The sequence below is a fragment of the Pongo abelii genome, chromosome 5, assembly GCF_028885655.2.
Source record: "Pongo abelii isolate AG06213 chromosome 5, NHGRI_mPonAbe1-v2.0_pri, whole genome shotgun sequence".
Lineage (NCBI taxonomy): Eukaryota > Metazoa > Chordata > Mammalia > Primates > Hominidae > Pongo > Pongo abelii.
This window is the reverse complement of record NC_071990.2, coordinates 39,262,150-39,282,062: the sequence shown is the minus strand read 5'-3', so window position 1 is coordinate 39,282,062 and position 19,913 is coordinate 39,262,150. Positions and strand designations below refer to the sequence as shown.

At 41.5% G+C, this 19,913-nt stretch overlaps 1 protein-coding gene across 1 annotated transcript in view; it reads right to left on the bottom strand.

Annotated features, from left to right (window-relative positions):
- The window catches only part of DNAH8 (dynein axonemal heavy chain 8), a 393,081-nt gene that overhangs the window by 5,272 nt on the left and 367,896 nt on the right, over positions 1 to 19,913 (bottom strand). Inside the window, exons 89-91 of the mRNA XM_063724765.1 lie at positions 16,536 to 16,692; positions 13,195 to 13,347; positions 12,925 to 13,114 (exon numbers count right to left, since the gene is read on the bottom strand). Of these exons, the coding sequence (XP_063580835.1) occupies positions 12,925 to 13,114; positions 13,195 to 13,347; positions 16,536 to 16,692 (500 nt within the window). The remainder of the gene's footprint in view (positions 1 to 12,924; positions 13,115 to 13,194; positions 13,348 to 16,535; positions 16,693 to 19,913) is intronic.

The window sequence follows — 19,913 nt, the reverse complement described above, 5'->3', positions numbered from 1 at the left end:
CAGATCCCCTGGAGTTGGAAAGAAAGAACAGGTCCTAGCCTGGCTTTACTGAGTCAAGTTCTCCTCATTATTAAATGAGACACTTGGAGAGGCACTCATATGGTCATGCTTTCATTCCTCTGTCAAATCTTGCTGAAGTGGCCACCATGTACCAAGCCCTGTACTACGTGGGATGACCACAAAGATGAAGAGGCCATCCATGGGCCCCACATTCAAGGAGCTCAGTCCAGAGGGAGTGTGGGGGAGGCTGGACATTGACACAACGTTGTCATTATGAACAAAGGTGTGAACAAAGTTAACTACTCGGGAAGACAACTCAGGGAAAGCATAATTGAGAAGATGAAGTGGAAGGTGACTCTTGAGAGCTACATAGGAGTTTGCCAGATGGGGCAATTCCAGGTAAAGGAACAGCACATGCACACACATGGATGGCTGAGACAGTGTGGAGTCAGTGACAGCAGATAAGGTTAGAACAAAGATAGAAGAGTGATTTTTCAAGGTCAGAGTTTGGACTTAAGTCTGTGGATGGAGAGAAGCCACTGAAAATTTAAATAAAAATTCAAATGGTTTGGCTTTATTTGCATCTTGAAACGTTTACTCGGAGCACCCACTAAAATAGGATTAGGTGTGGTAAAGAAGGGCCTTTGCATTAACCCAAAAGAAGAGTTGACCAATCAATCAAAGCAGCTGAGTGAAGGACTTTTATAGAAGATTCTTTTAAAGCTATAGTTTCATGAAACCGAGTGCCTAGTAGGAAAGACTGGTTTTATGATACAAAATGTTAAGTATAGGAGGCAGGAAATGTAGTGGAAATTTGTCTGGCAGCAATGGCTGGTGAATGCCTGTGCTCTATATGGAGTCACTTGAGGGGATTTGATCAGCATGTGATTACGTTGACTTCCTTTTTTTATTATTTTAGAGACAGGGTCTTGCTATGTTACTCAGGCTGGTCTCAAACTCTTGGGCTCAAGTGATCCTCCCACCTCAGCCTCTGGAGTAGCTGGGATTACAGATGCGAGCCAATGTGCCAGGCAACTTCCATTTTAAACATCCAGGCTCCCATACTTTAGCAGTAAAACATGTGGTGTGTTTTCCAGTCAATGGTATATACAACAAAAATAATAAAACCCAATTCTCCATTCTAAGGCACTCCATGAAAATGTCATTTTCACCATTCAACATTCAGTGTGCATCCATGTATTAGACACTGTATATCCTAGTAGGGTTTTCTGGACTCGGAATTAAATCAACCCTATTTTATGATGTTTTAAGATTCATTACTGATCTGTGAATCTACAAGGTCATAATGTACAAGGCATGAATCCTGGTCTTAACCATCCATTTGCACAAGTTGAATAATTAAATTTTCCTATAACATTTAAAGTTCCAGCTAAACTGCAAATTTGACCTCACTCCTTGTGGCACTCAAGACAATGTCATAGGTGCCAGAGGAGGATAGAGCTGGATTCTCGCTTATTTAGCACAACTGCTTCAAAGACTTCAGTCATCATCAGAGTTCTGAAAAACTCTAGTGCGAATAAGGAGACATCATGTCTTATCTTCTCCCTAATGGGGAGAGGTGCTCCCTAATGGGAATGATGTTGGCCAGCTGACTTCAGCCATAAGTCTCCTAATGCTTAGGAATGCCAGGAGGTGGACTCTAGAACACACTTATGTTACCTTGTACTATTAAGAAAGGAAAATGTTAAATATATTTGCAGTCTGAGAGTGGAGATAGGAAACATTAATGGGCCATTCCCATGTTCAGAGAACGTAGAGAAGATAAATGTCCTTTCAAGTCTTGATCATTTTGTTTCTGCTTCCTAAAAAGAGCATGACCCTTGCGGCACTCAAAGGGTAGCAAATCCAATGAACTGTTTATTACTGAATTTAAAAAATGAATGGCCATCTTTCTTGTAGATGGATAACAAGCTTAATGGAATGAAAAGCTGATTTTTTGAAGCCTGTATAATTTTTAAAGACTATTGATAAATTTTTCTTTGTAAGAGCTTGAAAGTAGTACTTTTGTTTTGGCGCAATTTAGTTTTTTGTTTGTTTGTTTTGTTTTGTTTGTTTTTTAGACGGAGTCTCGCTCTGTCGCCCAGGCTGGAGTGCAATGGCGCGATCTCCACTCACTGCAGCTCCACCTCCCAGGTTCACACCACTCTCCTGCCTCAGCCTCCCGAGTAGCTGGGACTACAGGCGCCCGCCACCATGCCCAGCTAATTTTTTGTATTTTTTAGTAGAGACGGGGTTTCACTGTGTTAGCCAGGATGGTCTCGATATCCTGACCTTGTGATCTGCCCACCTCGGCCTCCCAAAGTGCTGGGATTACAGGCATGAGCCACTGCGCCCCTGGCTGGCACAATTTAGTTTTAATAATTCCTAAACCAAATTTCAATCATCAGTGGTGGAAAAATGATTCCTCTGTTCATATGTTTAACTCCAAAGGGAGAAACAAAAAGTTGGGGAAAATCTTCAACAATAGTAACCTTCTATTCTTCATGAGATTAAACCACCCACATGAAAACAGGTGATTTGATTATTTAAACATCGAGTTACATGTGGTCTAAATCAGATGCTTTAAAAAAAATTCTTCCCCCTCAAACCCACAAAGCATAATGAATTCTTAAAACACTTGTCAAGCTTGTTCTTTTTAAAAAACTCACAAGTTTGAAACATGTATCTAAAATACAATTTATAAAATGCTTAATCTGCCGATTCTGGAGCCCACAGTGCAGGGTGGGGTGGGGGTAGGCAGCTGCCCACTACACCAGCAGAGCAAGACTGCAGGGGTGTGGCCCTCCCTCCCAGGCCCTTCTGTTCAGACACCCAAGGGGAACATGTGCACCCCTGGGATCACATGACCAGAAAACAAGACCCCAGAGGTTTCTTGAGTCTCTGCTTACCAGAGAAGCTGAGTGCAGCCCTGCCAGCCCATCCCTGAGCAAGGCACCCCCAGATGGGACAAAGCAAGGTATGGCTCGACTGGGCAGGGCAGGGCAGGGCAGGGCAGGGCAGGGCTGGGCAGGCAGGTGGGCTCTGGAAGGGGAGGATGGTAGCAGACAGGGTGTTGCCTCCTGCCTGCAGGTGGGGAGCACCCTGATTGAGTGGGCTGAGAAGGGTTAGTCACCAAGCCTGGACCCCCCAGCTCCTTTGCTTATAGGCTGATATCAGAGTAGTGACTCATGGGAAGCAGTTATCTGGAAAGTCTGAGGACTGGTCCATACGGTCAGGGAGGAGCTGGGGGAAGAGGACAGTACCGTGAAGGCAGATAAAAAGGTAGCAGCCTCAGATTTCTGCATCCCCATGGGGTTTGCCAACCCAAAGCCTGCAGCTTACTTCATAAAGAGAAGAAAAAAAAAAGCACTTAATGAAAGTTATGGACAGCTACCCCCCACTTACCCCCACACACAAAATCCAAATGATTTTTTCATCTCCCCTCTGGCCTCCTCCCAATACAATACAGTTTCCTGTTTTCTTTCTTTTTAAAAATTCCCTTTTAAGCTAGGATTATACTTTGGAAACTCAGGTCTAAAGTAACACTTGTTATGTGTCCATTCCTATAATAGTAGTAATCCAACAGTTCAACACACTAACGGCTGTTGTTTGACTTGTGCAATCAGCTGGCTTAAAGAAAGCTGAAGAATGCTTTAAGTATCATTTCATACAAGGTCTTAGAAAAGGTGAAAGAAATAACTAATCAGGAAGATTGCTCTTCTCAAATTTATAAGGAGTTGGTTGGCATTTTGTAATGATTTATACTAAAAATAAGCAACATTTTCTTTTCTTTAATAAATGAACTGGTCCTTACTCAATAGGCCTTAGGCTGTGCAGTATTTCCTGTCTAATCAGTTTCTAAGCTTCCCAGTAGCGTCTTTGAAGATGAGGAGAAATGATGTTCCTGCCATGAGTTTACGACAGGCAGTTTTTCCCCCAAATGAGAAGCAAATGTAGTTCATTGGTAAATTAAACAAAAGGTCAGAAATCATTAAACGAAGATAGGGTTGGTCAACCCAGTTGAATAAAAATGCACCAAGCACCTTTCCCAGTTCTTTGCTGTAAGGCAGGGACCTTAAACTGCTGAAAATTAGAGACACCCAGGAATCTTCCAAAACTCCCAATTCCCAAGTCACAGCTCAGATCAATAAAATCAGAATCTCTGGAGGTGGAACCCAGGTGCCAGCTTTGTTTTAAGGCAGGGCTTCTCAGACCTTAATGTTCATGGGAATCACCTGAGGAGGGGGACGTACTAAAAGTGCACGTTCTGATTCAGTAGGTAGATCAAGAGTGGGGCCTGAAATTCTGCATTTCAATCAAGCTCCCAGGTGATACAGATGCTGCTGGCTGGGTAGCAAAGGTCCAAGGTCACTCATTAGAATGACCAAGGAAGCTTTTCAGAAAGTTTATTGCCACCAACAGTGTGACAGCATTCCTATTTCTCCACAGCCATTGTGAAAGACAGTGTGGCAATTCCTCAAGGATCTAGAACCGGAAACACCATTTGACCCAGCAATCCCATTACTAGGTATATACCCAAAGGAATACAAATCATTCTGCTATAAAGACACATGCACACGTATGTTTATTGCAGCACTACTTATAATAGCAAAGACATGGAACCAACCCAAATGTCCATCAATGATAGACTGGATAAAGAAAATGTGGTACATATACACCATGGAATACCATGCAGCCATAAAGAGGAACGAGATCATGTCCTTTGCAGGGACATGAATGAAGCTAGAAGCCATCATCCTCGGCAAACTAACACAGGAATAGAAAACCAAACACCACATGTTCTCACTCACAAGTGAGAGTTGAACAATGAGAACACATGGACACAGGGAGGGGAACACACACACTGAGGCCTATTGGTGGGGGAAGGGGAGGGAGAGCATTAAGACAAATAGCTGATGCATGCGGGGCTTAAAACCTAGATGATAGGTGCAGCAAACCACCATGACACACGTATACTTATGTAACAAACCTGCACGTTCTGCACATGTATCCCAGAACTTAAAGTAAAATAAAAAAGAAAAGAAAAGAAAATTGATCGTGTGGACTCTAGAGGGCTCAGCCCTAGAGATTCTGATATACTTGTTCTGGGGCCCCAGGCAGTAGTATGCGTTAAAAGCTCCCCAGGTGATTTTACTGTGGAGGCAGGTGTGAGAACCACTGCCCTGTAAAAAGCTCTGCAGACAAGTCATTGACAGTCACTGATCCACAGTTGTTTTAAGAACAAGTTTGACAAGTGGGAAGACTACAGGCACAATATTAAGAAGACTGTCACTAGTACAAGCTGACTGTTTCCAGGGACCCTTGAGACACACACCTTCTCTGAAATAACCAATCCAGGACATAATTGGCTCCAGTAAAACTTCGGTATAAACGGGTGAGTTGGGACTACCTGTCTTAGCAAGGCTGGGATCAGCTAAACCCATTTAAAAATGTAATTCCGGCCCTGAACTATCTTTTCCTTGAGCTAGTTTATGCTTCCTTTCCCTTTAACCAACCTCCCACTTCCCCCATCTCTCCCAAACCTTTCCACTGTTCCCTCTGTTGACAAACTCTCACATTTTCCACCTTTTCACAGAATGTTCTTTCCACCTTCCGCCAGGTTGCCCTGGCTCAACCCTAAAGACCTTGCCCTTTCCAACTGTTCCTCCACCCTTTATGGGAATTTCTGCTGCATTGACAACCACAGCCTCTGGCCACATGTCCCTCCTCTCATTGTCCTTGCCATATACCCAACTGCTGCGACCCATTAAGCACTCTGAAAACACCTGGGTCTCTCCAGTACCCCATTCAGCATCTGACCTCTCAGACCTTTGGCCTCATCATTTCTTATGACCTTCTCCTCAACTCCATCCCTTTTCTTCATTTCCTTCCCTGTTTGGTTCAGATCCATCCTTTTCATCTCTTGCCTGGCAAAACCACAATCCCAGATGAATCCAAATGTCCCCCCTCTCTCACATCTATACCAGGCTGCTGAATGAAACTAGAAACCATCACACAGCCACCATCACCACAGTTCACCATCAAGAGCCTCAACAGAATTCTCAAGGCCACTTATCAGTCCTTCCCTGTCCCCTTCATCTGCCCTCTTTCTCAAACTTCTGCCACTCTTTTAAAAATCTCTCCACCAACACCTTCTTGCTTTCAAGAGGACCTCGCCTCCTGCTTCAGACAGAGAGTAGAAAGCTTCAGATGGGAATGCCCTTAACTTCTTGCCAGCAAGCCTACCTATGCTCCATCACCATGAGCATCTATGCCCTCTCCTTCCTTAGTACTCTTGTTACAGTGTGCAAGGTGCTGCCTGCCTGGAGCACATTTCTCCACTTGTGAGTGCTGTGTCCACCTCCTCCTGCCTCTTTTACCTCCTCCCTGGGATTATTGGGCTCTCTCTCCCTCCCTCATCCCTCCCACAACCCCCTATCTATCTTTCTCTCTCCTTCCCACCAGTATTTGGACAGGTTTAAGCCTCTCCTATCACTAAAAGAGAAAGAAAGAAAACTTTTTATTCTTATATCTACTCCTCCAATTTGCCTCTCCTCTTCCCAGCCAAATGTCTTGAGAGAATTATCCATGTTATCCATACTCACCCCGTCTCCATTTCCTCGTTTCACTCACATATCCCGAAATCAGACTCCTGCACCTCCCCACCTATTCCACTGAGACTTCTGCCAATGGTCTTCTTGTTGAAAAATCCATCTGGCCATTTTTGGCCCATCCTACTTGCCCTCTTGGAGCACCTGCCACTACTTACTTACTACTCTCCTTCTCCTTGCCTTCCATGACACCATGCTGTCCTGGTTTCCCTCTTCCACACTGTTTGACGTGAGGAGCCCATTCACAAGAGTCCAGGTGACCTGAAGGATGGTGCACAAGCACATTCAGCAGAATCCTGGCAAGGATGACTCAGGAGGAAGATGGGCAGATCACGGCTCTGGTGACCTTCGCAGGAGGATGAAATTCCTACTTGGCGGGTGGAAGTGAGGAATGAGCATGCTACAGTGGGACATTAGATGAGCCAGTCATAGGCTGAGGTCATCAACGAGGGGGCCGAGGCCAAGGACAGAAGTTGCCGAGAAGAGCACACAAAGTGAGCTCTGACGTAGGAAGAGATCAGAGGAGGTGCATGGATGGAAACCAAGGCATGAGAGTTTTCAGAGTCGGCATTCTAGCTGTAGTCAAGGGCAATGATGTCATCAGGGAGGTTGTTAGATATGAGGGCCATGGAGAGAGCAGTTTCAGCACAGTGATGGAGCCTGGCCAGATTACAAAGGACTGGGTGGTTGCTAAGGAAGGTAAACACATGCAGAGACTGGAATTACAAGAGATGTGGTTGTGTCTAAGGCCAGTGCGTAAAAGCTGCTCACACAAAAAGTCAAGGAGGACGGGTTGTTATTCACTCAGAGGCATTTCTATAGTTCTGTGATTTGGGGACAGGGCAGGTTAGTGCTATCACTCACGTTGAAGTTTAGGACCTTGAGGTCCACTCACCTAGATTTCCCAAGATGTTTAAGGGTAGCTCTCATTCATCAAACAGTGGCACTGGGGCATGCTTGGAATTGCTATTAGATTAGAAGCTATCCCCAAGTCCCTTCCAATCCTAAAGTTCCATTAGTCCTTGGCACACTTTCCCACCTCCACAAACAACAGACTTTTATAACTCTTCAAGACACGCATTCAGAGATTGTAGCTAGTTGATGATGTTTCCCTGAAAACACACACACAGGCAAAAGGTCGTAGATTATTTTTATAGAAATGCAAGATAACAGGACAAAAATGATCCATCTCTTTGATCCAGCAGAATTGCCTCTAACTGAAAAATCTTGATTTGCATTATGGAAGAAGTTGTCACTGATATCTGACACAACAGACTGGCATGGCTTGTCAAGACACTGAGAAAAAAATAACAGAAAAAAGTGGGCACAATTTGGCATCTAAATGGCATCAAGCTCCAGATTGAGCTAAACATTCAGAAAATAACGGGACTGCATGGTTCAATCTACTACAGAGGTGTGAGACCTGGGGAACACGCTCAGCCTCTGCCTCCATTTCATTAGCAGCCCCTGTGAGTCATAGCTAACATCAAATGGCAAAGCATGGCTATCAATTAAGATGTTCTGAAAGGCAGTCAATACCCTGGCCTGAAGTCAGGCTCATTACAACTCACATTCTTTGGGTTTAAACACATCCCTACACACAGCACAGACATGTACACACACTTTCAAGCTCATGCACCACAATCTAAATCATGTTACACAATGCGCCGAAAAGGCGCACCTATGGGAAAAACAGACCAGGGCCATCCTTTGCAACCCCCGAGAAAAACAATCTTAAATAATGTGGGAAGATGTGCAGCAACAATTGCTGGGAAAACCCAGTGGAGCACAAAGGTTCCCCTGGCCTGAGTAATCCGCCAGGAGACAAATCCACACACAGAAAAAAGCTGCACATTGAAAAAACTGTCACAGGGTCACATATATAGAGAGCTTGACTATTTTAATCATCCAGTCTAATTGCCACATGGTTGAGCTCGTCAATTGCTACAGAAATGATTGTGAGGAGTGCTGAAAATGCCAGATGAGCTCCACGGTGGCTGACTCAGCCTCTTCAAATATGACAGACAAAATATCAGGCCACCCATAAGGCAAACAGCAGTGCTACAAACAGCAGAAGCTCGGGCACTGACCAGGGGCAAGCAAAGCATGTCACTTGTCCTTGAGGTAGCACGGACCTCAAAGTCACTTAGGCCTGTGGAGCAGTCACCAGATAGACACAATGAGGGAAACACACTAAACAGCATCAGATGCCACATTGCATTATAAAATTATAAACATTAGCAATCGTACGTGAATAAAGCCTTTGCAGGTATTCTATAGTCTTCTTTATGGTCCAGGTGATTTTGATTACTGTATATATATTTGTGACGAAACTATGGCCTTTATGCAAACTGCATTGTGTTTTACTTAACTATGTAGGGGTTTCTTTTGTTTTTTGTTTTTTTTGAGATGGAGTCTGGCTGTGTTGCCCAGGCTGGAATGCAGTGGCACGATCTCGGCCCACTGCAAGCTCAACCTCCCGGGTTCACGCCATTCTCCTGCCTCAGCCTCCTGAGTACCTGGACTACAGGTGCCTGCCACCACATCTGGCTAATTTTTTGTATTTTTAGTAGAGACGGGGTTTCACCTTGTTAGACAGGATGGTCTCAATCTCCTGACCTCGTGATCTGCCAGTCTCAGCCTCCCAAAGTGCTGGGATTACAGGCGTGAGCCACCGCGCCCTGCCTATGTAGGGTTTTTTTTTAAAGCCATTTACTTAAATGTTTTGAACCAAAGAAAGAAATTATTTCATTGAAGAGGACTGAGTTAGAGGACATAAAACCCAGGAGATACATTCATGTTGGGAAATCAACTGTTGATGTCAAATAGTGTCCAGCGAGGCTTCCAGTTGGAAAGGACTCTATCTGTTTGCACACTGCCTGGGAACATGTATGGAGTGGCTGTAATCTTTATTTGCCAGATTTGGCCAAGTGAGGTGGAACAGAAAGTAATTTGTCCCTCATGTCAAGAGAATGAAAAGAGAGCAGAGAAGTGATTAGTGTGCAGGAAGAGATGACTTCCAGTCTTCTGTGCGACTAACCGAAAGCAGTCATGGATAAGGGTGTGTGTGCGTTTGTGTGTAAAGGGTAGGATGTTTGAATAAGTTAGGGCTTTCCAAGACATGGAGAGACCTGAGAGAAAGAATCAAAGTCTAACTTGAAAGCAGAACTGAAGAAAAGGGAAAAGATGAGTATTATTAACAAATGAAGGAAAGTAAGGCATTAACTGAAATGTGATGTATTAGTCCATTTTCACACTGCTATAAAGACGTACCCAAAACTGGGTAATTTATGAAGGAATGAGGTTTAAATGGACTCAGCTCTGCATGGCTGGGGATGCCTCAAGAAACTTACAATCATGGCAGAAGGGGAAGCAGGCACGTTTTACATGGAGGCAGGAGAGAGAGAGTGAAGGAGGAACTGCCAAACACTTATTAAACCATCAGATCTCGTGAGAACTCACTCACTATCGTGAAAGCAGCATGGGGAAAACCACCTCCATGATCCAATCACTGGGATTACAATTTGAGATGAGTTTTGGGTGGGGACGCAGAGCCAAACCATATCATGTGAATCTACATTTGTATTTCTTTAAGTATTGTTCGGCTTTGTAACATTTCTTAACAAACATTAACAATTAAAGATTAGTTCATATTAACACTTTGCTTTTTAAAGTTATATTTTGAATGAAAAAAATCACTGAAAAAAATTATGTGCATTCGTGACTATGGAAAGCCAGGGATGAACCAACTCCACTCCCTTGGTTTCTAAATATCAAAGATACACTCAATAATCTCACACTTTTGAAAATCATTGGTCCTTACGCCTCTCCCAACTCCAAGTCTGCCAACACACCTCTCCAGTGCTCCCTGTCTCTCTGCCCTACCTGTCCCTCTCCCAATGTTCCCTGTTTTGTACCTTGCCTCCAGCCTACATTGTCCCTCCTTGCTCTCTCAGAGACCCCCATTTAATCACTCCATCAAATCTGTTCCCTCCTTGGCACCTGGTTAAGGTCCCAGGCCCTCTTCCTTGGACCTGGCATGAGTCTCATTGCACTGGGCCTCTATATTCCAGTCCATCACTTGCCTTCTCTTGGGATTACCTTCTGATATACAGCGCCAACCCCTGAGGCCCCGGAAGACTTTTCGTACTCCAGCCTCATTCCCCACTACCCCCAGCCTTGCTCCTGAGCCCTGGCCACACTGGTCTCCCTGTTCCCCCGAACAAGACTTGTTTTTGCTCAGGCCTCTTCCTGGAAAGCACCCGCTCTTTTTTTGGCATCCCTGCTTCTGCAAACCCTACTCACTGCTTCCTGTGTGAAGCTCTTGGCAGAATTAATCTCTCTGTCCTCTGGGCTACCATGGCACTTAGTTCTCACACAGTGGGGCACTTATCACATTATATTAAGGTTGCTGATGTGTCTGTCTTACCAACCAGATTATAGGCTCCTTTAGGGCAGGAACCAAGTCTCAAATCTCTCTTCATTGAAAGTACCTAGCAGTGGGGCTGGCAAATGGGAGGTGGTCAAACAATCCTTATTAAGTTAAATGCTATTACTTCAGGTTCCCCAGCCAGAAATTACCTGATGACAACTTACTCAAATTGAGGCTCATACGGAAGAAAGAGACTCATAAGTAGACACACAAAATCTGAGACCCATAATAAAAACTGTTCCTCCCCTAACTCAATGGAAATTCTGGGAGAAAAATAGATAAGTGAAATCTGGGGGCTGCCCTTTACAACTCTAAAGGCCACGGACTTTATAAAATACTATGTATAATTTGATATGTTCATAGAAATCGCCATGGTTAGTGTTTCAAATTTAAACATTTTTAAGGTATTGGAAAATGCATACAGTGAATGAATGTATGTATACAGAGGACAATTAAACGCATATTTTTCATGTATAATATTGATAAAAGTATGCTTTATAGAAAAAAACCCTGCACAAATCATCACTATACAGCAATATCAAGGAATTTTCACCAAGGGAATGCAGCCACATAACCAGTATCCAGATCTAGAAACGAAACATTCCTGGGCCCCAGAAGTCCCTTGTGCCTTCTCTCTCTCTTTCTTTCTCTCTCTCTCTCTTTTTTTTAGATAGGGTCTCACGCTGTTGCCTAGGCTTGAAGTGCAATGGTGCAATTACGGCTCACTGCAATCTTGATCTCCCAGGCTCAGGTGATCCTCCCATCTCAGCCTCCCAAGTAGCTGGGACTACAGGCACATGCCACCACACCCAGCTAATTTTTATATTTTTTGTAGAGACAGGGTTTTACCATGTTGCCCCACTGGTCTTAAACTCTTGGGCTCAAGCAATTTGCCCACCTTGGCCTCCCAAAGTGCTGGGATTACAGGCATGAGCCATCGCTCCTGGCCCTTTGTGCCTTTTTCTAATCACTGCCCTCCTTCTACAGTCATTATCCCGACTTTGAACACTATAGAACCATTGTGCCTGTTCTTATTCTTTGCATAAATGGAACCATACCACATGTAATGTTTTCTGTTTGGTTTCCTTTACTCAACATTATTTTATGAGATGCACCTATATTGCTACAAGAAACAATAATTCATCCTAAATCTGTAAGTGTGAATGTTTCTAAAATTTTATTACAAATGGAGCCATAAGCTGCTGAACCATAAGGAATCCAACATTCCTTCATTTTCACCAACAATTACTCGAAGTAAAACTATCCATATTTTAGTAAGACAAAAAGGTGTCATGTTCCTGAACCTTACAAACTCTATGACATCAAGCCATTAACTTTCTCAGTAAACATTTCTAGAAGGAAGGAATAAACGAAGCAGAATTATAAAACACTCTTTCAGGAAAAAAGAAAAAGAAAACTAGAAAACTGAGTGGGGGAAGACCCCCCTGAAGTTCTCTGAATACTTTTGTCACAATCATTTTTGAAATCATCTAATTTTCTAAACCCTAGGAACAATTTTGGCATCTTTTGGTGCTTCATTTTTGACATTTCACAAACATTTAAAAACTGTATGTTAGAGAGGAACTTCTTTTTACTCTTTCATGTGTCCTAACCCCAGACACATGGTTTGCTGAAGTTGGTGAAAAGAAAAAGGAAGAGTTTTGCTACCACATTGTAAAGAACTGATAGGAAGAGCTTCAGATTGAATTTGTAAAACAAATACAGAAGAATTATTTGTGTTCTTTCGCCTTTGAGTGGCTATGTGCAGCACCCAGCAAGCTACAGCTCCATATTGTTTTATATGGTATACATTTATCACATGATGCTACTATCCAACAACACACAAATTCCAAGTTTGCCAAATCTCCTATGAGAACATACCTTGGGGATTAAAGAAACCAGTCATCCAAAACACATTAGGCCTCCCTTCAAATATCCACGTAGAAAACTGAGCATTTCTTTCCAAAAGTTCAGTGAACCAGAAGCCCAGTGTGGACGAATCCCAAGACACTCTTTTCCAGAGCTGAGGTATACGAGCATCATACATGTTGTCCAGAGCATCTCTCAGGTTCTGGAGAAGAAAAAATTAAAACATATGAATAAGAAACATCAACAAAGAAGGAAATGCCTACCGATGTAATAACAGCTCACCTCACTCATAATGATTGTTCCTTCAATGGCCAATTTTAGATCACTCAGGCTACTGCGGAGTATTGAAATGACTCTTTGCATTCTGTCAATTTCTTGTCTAAGAAATATGTTCATTGAATTAAGATGGCCCATCTTTATCAAACGAGATTTCACCTAAAACAAAGTAAACAATGCAATAAAGGAGATTTTCTCATCTGTCATTTCTCTTCCAATGACCTCTTCTTTCTCAATTCTTTTTCTTCCTCTAGATGTATCTCTACCAGCCCAAATGAACTCTAAAATATGTCTTGCAGAACCAAACTTGCCATTAAACTTTCCATTTCCTGGGTTTCCAAAACTACTGTTTAACTAAAATGATATTTATTTCTTACTAATTGTACTTAGCTAATAATTGGAAATGTACTTTAAAGAGCTGAAATAAAATTGTACCTTTTTCTCCTTTCACATGATTAAGTACTGGGTGTCAGTTAGATATTCTTTTTGCAACCTAACCTTCATAGGAGTACAGTGGAATTTTTTTCTTCATTATGTTTGCAGAGTTATTAGAAATGTCATAGAAAATTAATACAGCAAAAATCTTTACAGAGCAGTTACCAACATATATGATTAGCTATAGTTTCCAAAGATCATTGTTGCCTTAGCTGTGACAGCTAAAGAGAGCCTTTCCTAATCCAATCAATGAAAATATTTGATTTTGTGGGAAAGCCAGTTAAATATCTGTCATTTGTTCCTTTTGATGTATCACTTATTGACTATTTTGAAGAGATCAGTACAAAAGCCTCTGGTTGTGGGAACAATAAAATATGACGATTATTGGAAAACAAGCCAATACAATATACACATTTCAATTTGGTGACATACGCCCAACAAAAGATTGACTACAAATACTGGCAGGAACACATAAAGCGATTTGAACTTTCTGCTGGCCACAATCAAAGAGATGCCAGAATCGAAGGAACAAGGACGGGACACATGGAGTGGGAGAGAACTCAAAGTGAGGTATCAATCCAAAGGATCACAGGAGGTCAGGAACTGCAGGATTCCCTGCCAGAGATGCCCACTGCCCCCTCATAAAGCCTGGAATGTTAGAGATGGGTGGGCTTCAGAGTCATCTGAACCATTCTCCTCCTTTTATAGGACAGGCCTCTAGTATGGTGCAGAAGTTTCCTTTCAGCAAGGGACACCCCTGTTTACTGCAATTGGGTTGTTTCTAGTGAGTGAAAGAGGAAGACGGAAAGCACAAAAAGGGAAGGAGATATAACACTGAGCACAGATATAAAATAGGCAGCCTGAATAGGACTACCTATGTGGGTGGAGCAAACTATATTAAAATCAGTCAAGCATGCTAGTGGAGGTCCCTAACCCAGTCCGACGTAGCAACCTTCAGCTACTCTTCAGAATTCTTGGTTCTAGAGCCTACATTTTTGCAGCCTCCAGTGCCTCATTCTCATCTCCATCCCAAGTCCTTCAACCTCCAGTGGCTGAATAGCATATGTATATGCTATACATACATACATACATACATACGTGTGTGTGTATATATATAAATTATATCTATATATAATTCCCTTTAAATCAATCCATCTCAAGAGTGGAAATTCACTCTTAAGGAAAACGGAAATTATAGAAATACTTTTGCAACCCCATGAGTGGAAAATAAAGCTCAGGTATTGACTACAGTATCAAATCAACAGCCCAGGTATCTCTAGTATATCAACAGTTTCAAACAAATCACCTTGTCCTGCTTAGGGTTTTAAAAGGGAAACTTTACTTGAGCTAGAGACATGCTTAGAAAAACCTTAAACCCTAGAAAATGTAATTCTAGTCCTGATTTTGAGTATAATTATTGTTCCAGCCTAAAATTGTCTTTTTATTAATAACATTTAAGACTTGCTGTAGTCTTATACAGCATTTTCATTATGTTTCTGGGACACAGTAGTATTCTCTACAATAATGTAGCTTCATTTTTACTACAGAAGTCAATGGTGTAATTATATTTTGATTTACAAAATTCACTTTACAGCCACCTGTTCAAGAAAGATCTCTTCTATAAAATAAGACACTAAAAAGTAAGTGATCTTGGAACAGGGAGAAGTTTTAGATGTCTCTTAGTACAAACCCTTTCCCTTATAGGAATCCATTTAGTTACACCCCTGATGCTCAGTTTCCGCTGGAATAATCACCAGCACAGAGGTCTTGTTGGTGAAGTGGCCCCAACCAAGACTGGACAGCTCGAATTATCACAAGGTCTTGAACCTTTCCCGTGGCAATAGCAGTCCTGTGGTATAGTCTTTTAGAGTAAGTTTTATCTCACTTTCACATGCCAGTATTAAAAATCTTTGAAGGCAAGTATGCTGCCTTGTTTTTTGAAGATCACACCAACAAAACTATTGAAAGTGTATACTTACAATATTTATCCATTTAAAAATATTTTCTCCCCTTACTATAACTATCTCTACATGAAGCTATTGATTTCAATATCTTAACCAAAGGTCTTGGTACCTATCTACACAATGGAAACAATAATTATTTTAAGAGGCAATAAAACACTTTTTATTGTTGGGACACTCACTGCATGCTAAAACTAGTTAAGACTGCAGGTTCTAGAGTCAGATCACTTTGTGTTCAAATTCTTGCTCTGCCACTTAGCCTGGTTTCTGCTGGTGCTGTCCTGAGCACTGAGTGTCATAATGTGTATGAAGCACTTAGGACAGGGTCTGGCTTGTAATGAGTGCTCAAAAACACAGCTACTGTCCCATGCCACCCCATTCTAATCAATGAATAAGTGTGGTTCTTAGAAAACTTCAGATTGGTAACAGGGTGCTTATATTCATAATAATGTCTCCACTAATTGTTCTACCTTATTCAATGAGTTTCAGAAGTGATTAAAAATCAATGGAATAGATGGGTGGATCATCTACCTACAGTTAAAACACTTGGAACATCTTAGAGAATACCAAATCACCAACACCATTGCTTTTTGGCCTTAAAGATTTTTGAGTTGTTTTTTTTTAGCACAGCTTAAAGCATCGTAGAAATTGATATATAAATGGGTCACTGTGGAAACTGATTGAGGAGGAATTAACTTGTGAAGGAATTTTTAAAAGAATGCAACAGAAAAGCATCATGGAAAATGTTTTCTTCTGATATTTTTAAGTTTTGAAGAGAGAACTACGTGAATAACGAGAGATGCAGAGTTTAGTAATATAGTCAAAATTTTTCACACAGGTAATCTGCCACATAGTCACCAACAGGTAGATTCTTGCTTTTCATGGTAATCAAACTTACTGTTTAAATATACAAATAGCCCTGTATGCCAGTGGGAAACCAGCAAGACTTACCTCATGAGGAATGTAATCAGGAGGGAGTTTACTCAGCATATCTTCAGATAATCTATAAACAATGGCCTCCCGGGTCTCTCCCACACCACCTCCACTCTCTTTGGGTTGAATGTTGGTAATTGTTTCAAGAACAGCAGAAGCAGTGTTACTCTGATACCTAGTAAAAAGAGTGAGCTGTTCAGAATGTTACAGGGAAACATGTAAGAGATAAGTGTCAAAGCTAAAATGAACTGATAGAATCACTTAAATCAAAGCAAGCTACAAAAAAAAAAAAAAAGAAGAAGAAGAAGAAGAAGAAGAAAAGTTAACTACCATCAACCTAGAGGAATGAAAGAAACTAGAGATCCATTCTACTGCCTCCTAACAGGACATCAAGAACATCACTGAAATGAAACACTCTCCATTTTCCAGGAAAGAGACCCAAAAACGCCCTTGGAAATCCAAATCGCTGCTTCACCATCTTGGTTGTAGCTAACCTGACCACCTCATGCTGAACAGCAGGCACACCACCTTTCACTCTCCCCTGCTATAGATTGGTCATAAGAGTCTATCATTATAGGACAGCTTGTTGGCTCAAAGAGGAACATTCATATTTCCTCACCGAGTTATAAACTATTAAAATGTTTTCATCTTTTCTGTTTGGTTTTCTCATTTTTCCACTAGTTTTATAATTTCCAGGGAAATCTATTGACGCCCATCGGCTCCACCTGTTCAAATGCAGCCATGCATCTTTAAATCCATTTATTCAATAAGGATTTACCATGTACCAGGCACTGAGCTAAGTTCTAAAATATGGCAGGGAATAGGACATAGTTCTGTTCTCTAGTAGAGGAGATAGATATTAGATAATCCCATTTTAACAAGTGCTGTGGAGGGAAAGAACAGGATGCTTCCAGAGAGGTTTGATTCTCTCATTCCCACTCTCTAGCTTTCTTTCAGGTTGACCAGACACTCTGAGATGCATGAATTTACTCTCTGTCCCTGAGATGCTGGGTTGACCAGTTACCTGGACATTTGAGTGGAAATGTGTGTGGGGGGGGGGGGGCGGCGCTGTATGTGCATGTGTGTGTGTATGTGTTTGTGTGCCAGAGGTAATTTACACTAGAAGATTAGTAAAAGTTAAAAAGTCACATGTAAGCTGAGACCAGAAGGATGAACAGGTAAGCCAGGCAGTGGGGTGGGGTGAGGTGGGAGGCAGAAAAGGACATTCAGATAAGAAGTAAGGGTAGGGGTGAAAAGGGTTTCAGTGCATTTGAGGAACAGAGATAAGGCCAGTGAGGTTGGAGCCAGTGAGCTAGGAGGAGCGATGAGGACGGAGAAGAGGCAGGAGGCAGATCATGCAGGGTTATATGGGAACTTGTAGGATTCTGAACACCACCCTAAAGGCAATGGGCAGCCACTGAAGATTTCCCTAGCCAGGTGTGACATGGTCAGATTTAAACTTTTCAGCCTTTTCTGAACTCCTAATTTACCATCTATACACTTCACATAATTTTATTTTGGAGGATTATTGTTTTGTTTGCTAATTTTGTCTCTTGTCCAGATGTCAACCACATTCATATTTCCTCTTGTAGATGTGAGAGGCAAATCTAAAAGGGATTCAGCAAATGCTTGAGATTAGTGACTTGTTTTTCTATTTTCTTGAACAGAAAACAAGCCATTGTAATACGGAAATATATATCTAAATATTATACTTGCATGCCTTTTAATATAGCAGTTCTACACCTAAGAATTAATCCTTAAAAAGAAAGAGACATTTGACATTTACATTTCTGACAGTATGGTGCAAATGTTACTGTGAACCACCCTTCTGAAACAACTAAAACTTCTAGAGAAGATATGAAAAACGTCCTTTTAAAAACATCACTGAACTGGCAAGACAATAAAAAATCCTCAGGGTCAAATAAAATGAATGCTGGAATCCAGAGAGGTAAAGCCAGATTTTACCCTGGGGGCATCAACTAACTGGTGTTTTTGAGTTTCTGTTTGGATAGTGCAATGAGACAGGAGAGAAGCCCTCATACCTGAGGTGGAAAGCATAATAGGAAATTCCTACATAAATCTGGGACCCCACACGGCTACACAGTATAAGGGTAAACTAGAAAGTAACCTCCACCTGTCAGAAGAAGATGATAGGTAACTTGTTCTACCTAGCTTAGCACTAAGTGGGGGAAAAATCTTTCCTGAAAATTCTGAATTCACCATGTTTGTGACATTAGTTAACATTTACTCATATTACCTGTGCAATTTGGAAAAGCTCAAGCCAAGAATTTAGGGTGGTCCTAGGAAGTCCTACGTGGCACCTGATGGAAGCAAACACAACTCTTTCCTGAAACAATATACCTTTGACTCAGGTCTCAAATAATCCAACAGTTAATTTCCAATAGACATAAGCTCAAAGTCAAAAGTTTAAAAAGTTGTAAGGAAACAACGAACTGTGAGAAAGAGCCAGTAGAAACAACAGAAAGCAGAATCAGATCTGCAGAGATCTTAAGTGACTTTTCAGATGCACATTACAAAATACTGTATTTGCAATATTGAAGAGTTTTAAAAAGAGACTGAAAATACAAGTATTAAAGAGGAAACTATAAACATGAATAGCATATTTGAAAAAGAGTCAAAAAGAAGTTCTAGAAATAAAACACAATTAAAACTTAAAACCTATACTATTTATTGCTGCTATAACAAATTGCCGCAAAGTCAGCAGCTTAAAACAAGACAAATTTATTATTTTACAGTTCTGTAGGTGCTAAATATGACACAAGTCCCACTGGGCTAAAATCAACACATCAGCAAGGCTGGGTTCCTTTCCATATGATGTAGGAGAGGATCCATTTCCTTGCTTATTTGGGTTGTTGGCAGAATTAACTTCCTCGAGGTTGCAGGACTGAGGTACCCAATTTCTTGCTGGCTGTCAGCTAAAGGTCCTTCTCAGATACTAGAGGCCACCTGCACTTCTTGGCTTGTGGCCCACTTTCTATATTTGCAAAGCCAGTAATGGCAAGCTAAATCCCTCCCACCCTTGGACTCTATATGTAGATACATCACAGTAAAACTATAGAATACCAAAAACAAAATGAACATCTTAAAAGGAGCCATAGAGAAAGAGCAGATTATCTAGAAAGAAATAACAATTACACTGGCAGTCAATTCCTCAACAGCAGCAATGAAATCCAGAAGAAAATGGAAAAATGTCTTCCAATTGCTAGGATAAAATAACTATATACCTATAATTGTACGCCAAACAAAACTCTCTTTCAAGAATGAAGGCAAGAAAAAATATTTGAATAAACATTTCATCAAAGAAGAAATACAGATGGTCAATAAGCACATGAAAAGATGTTCAGTTTCATTATTTATTAGGAAAAGCAAATTAAA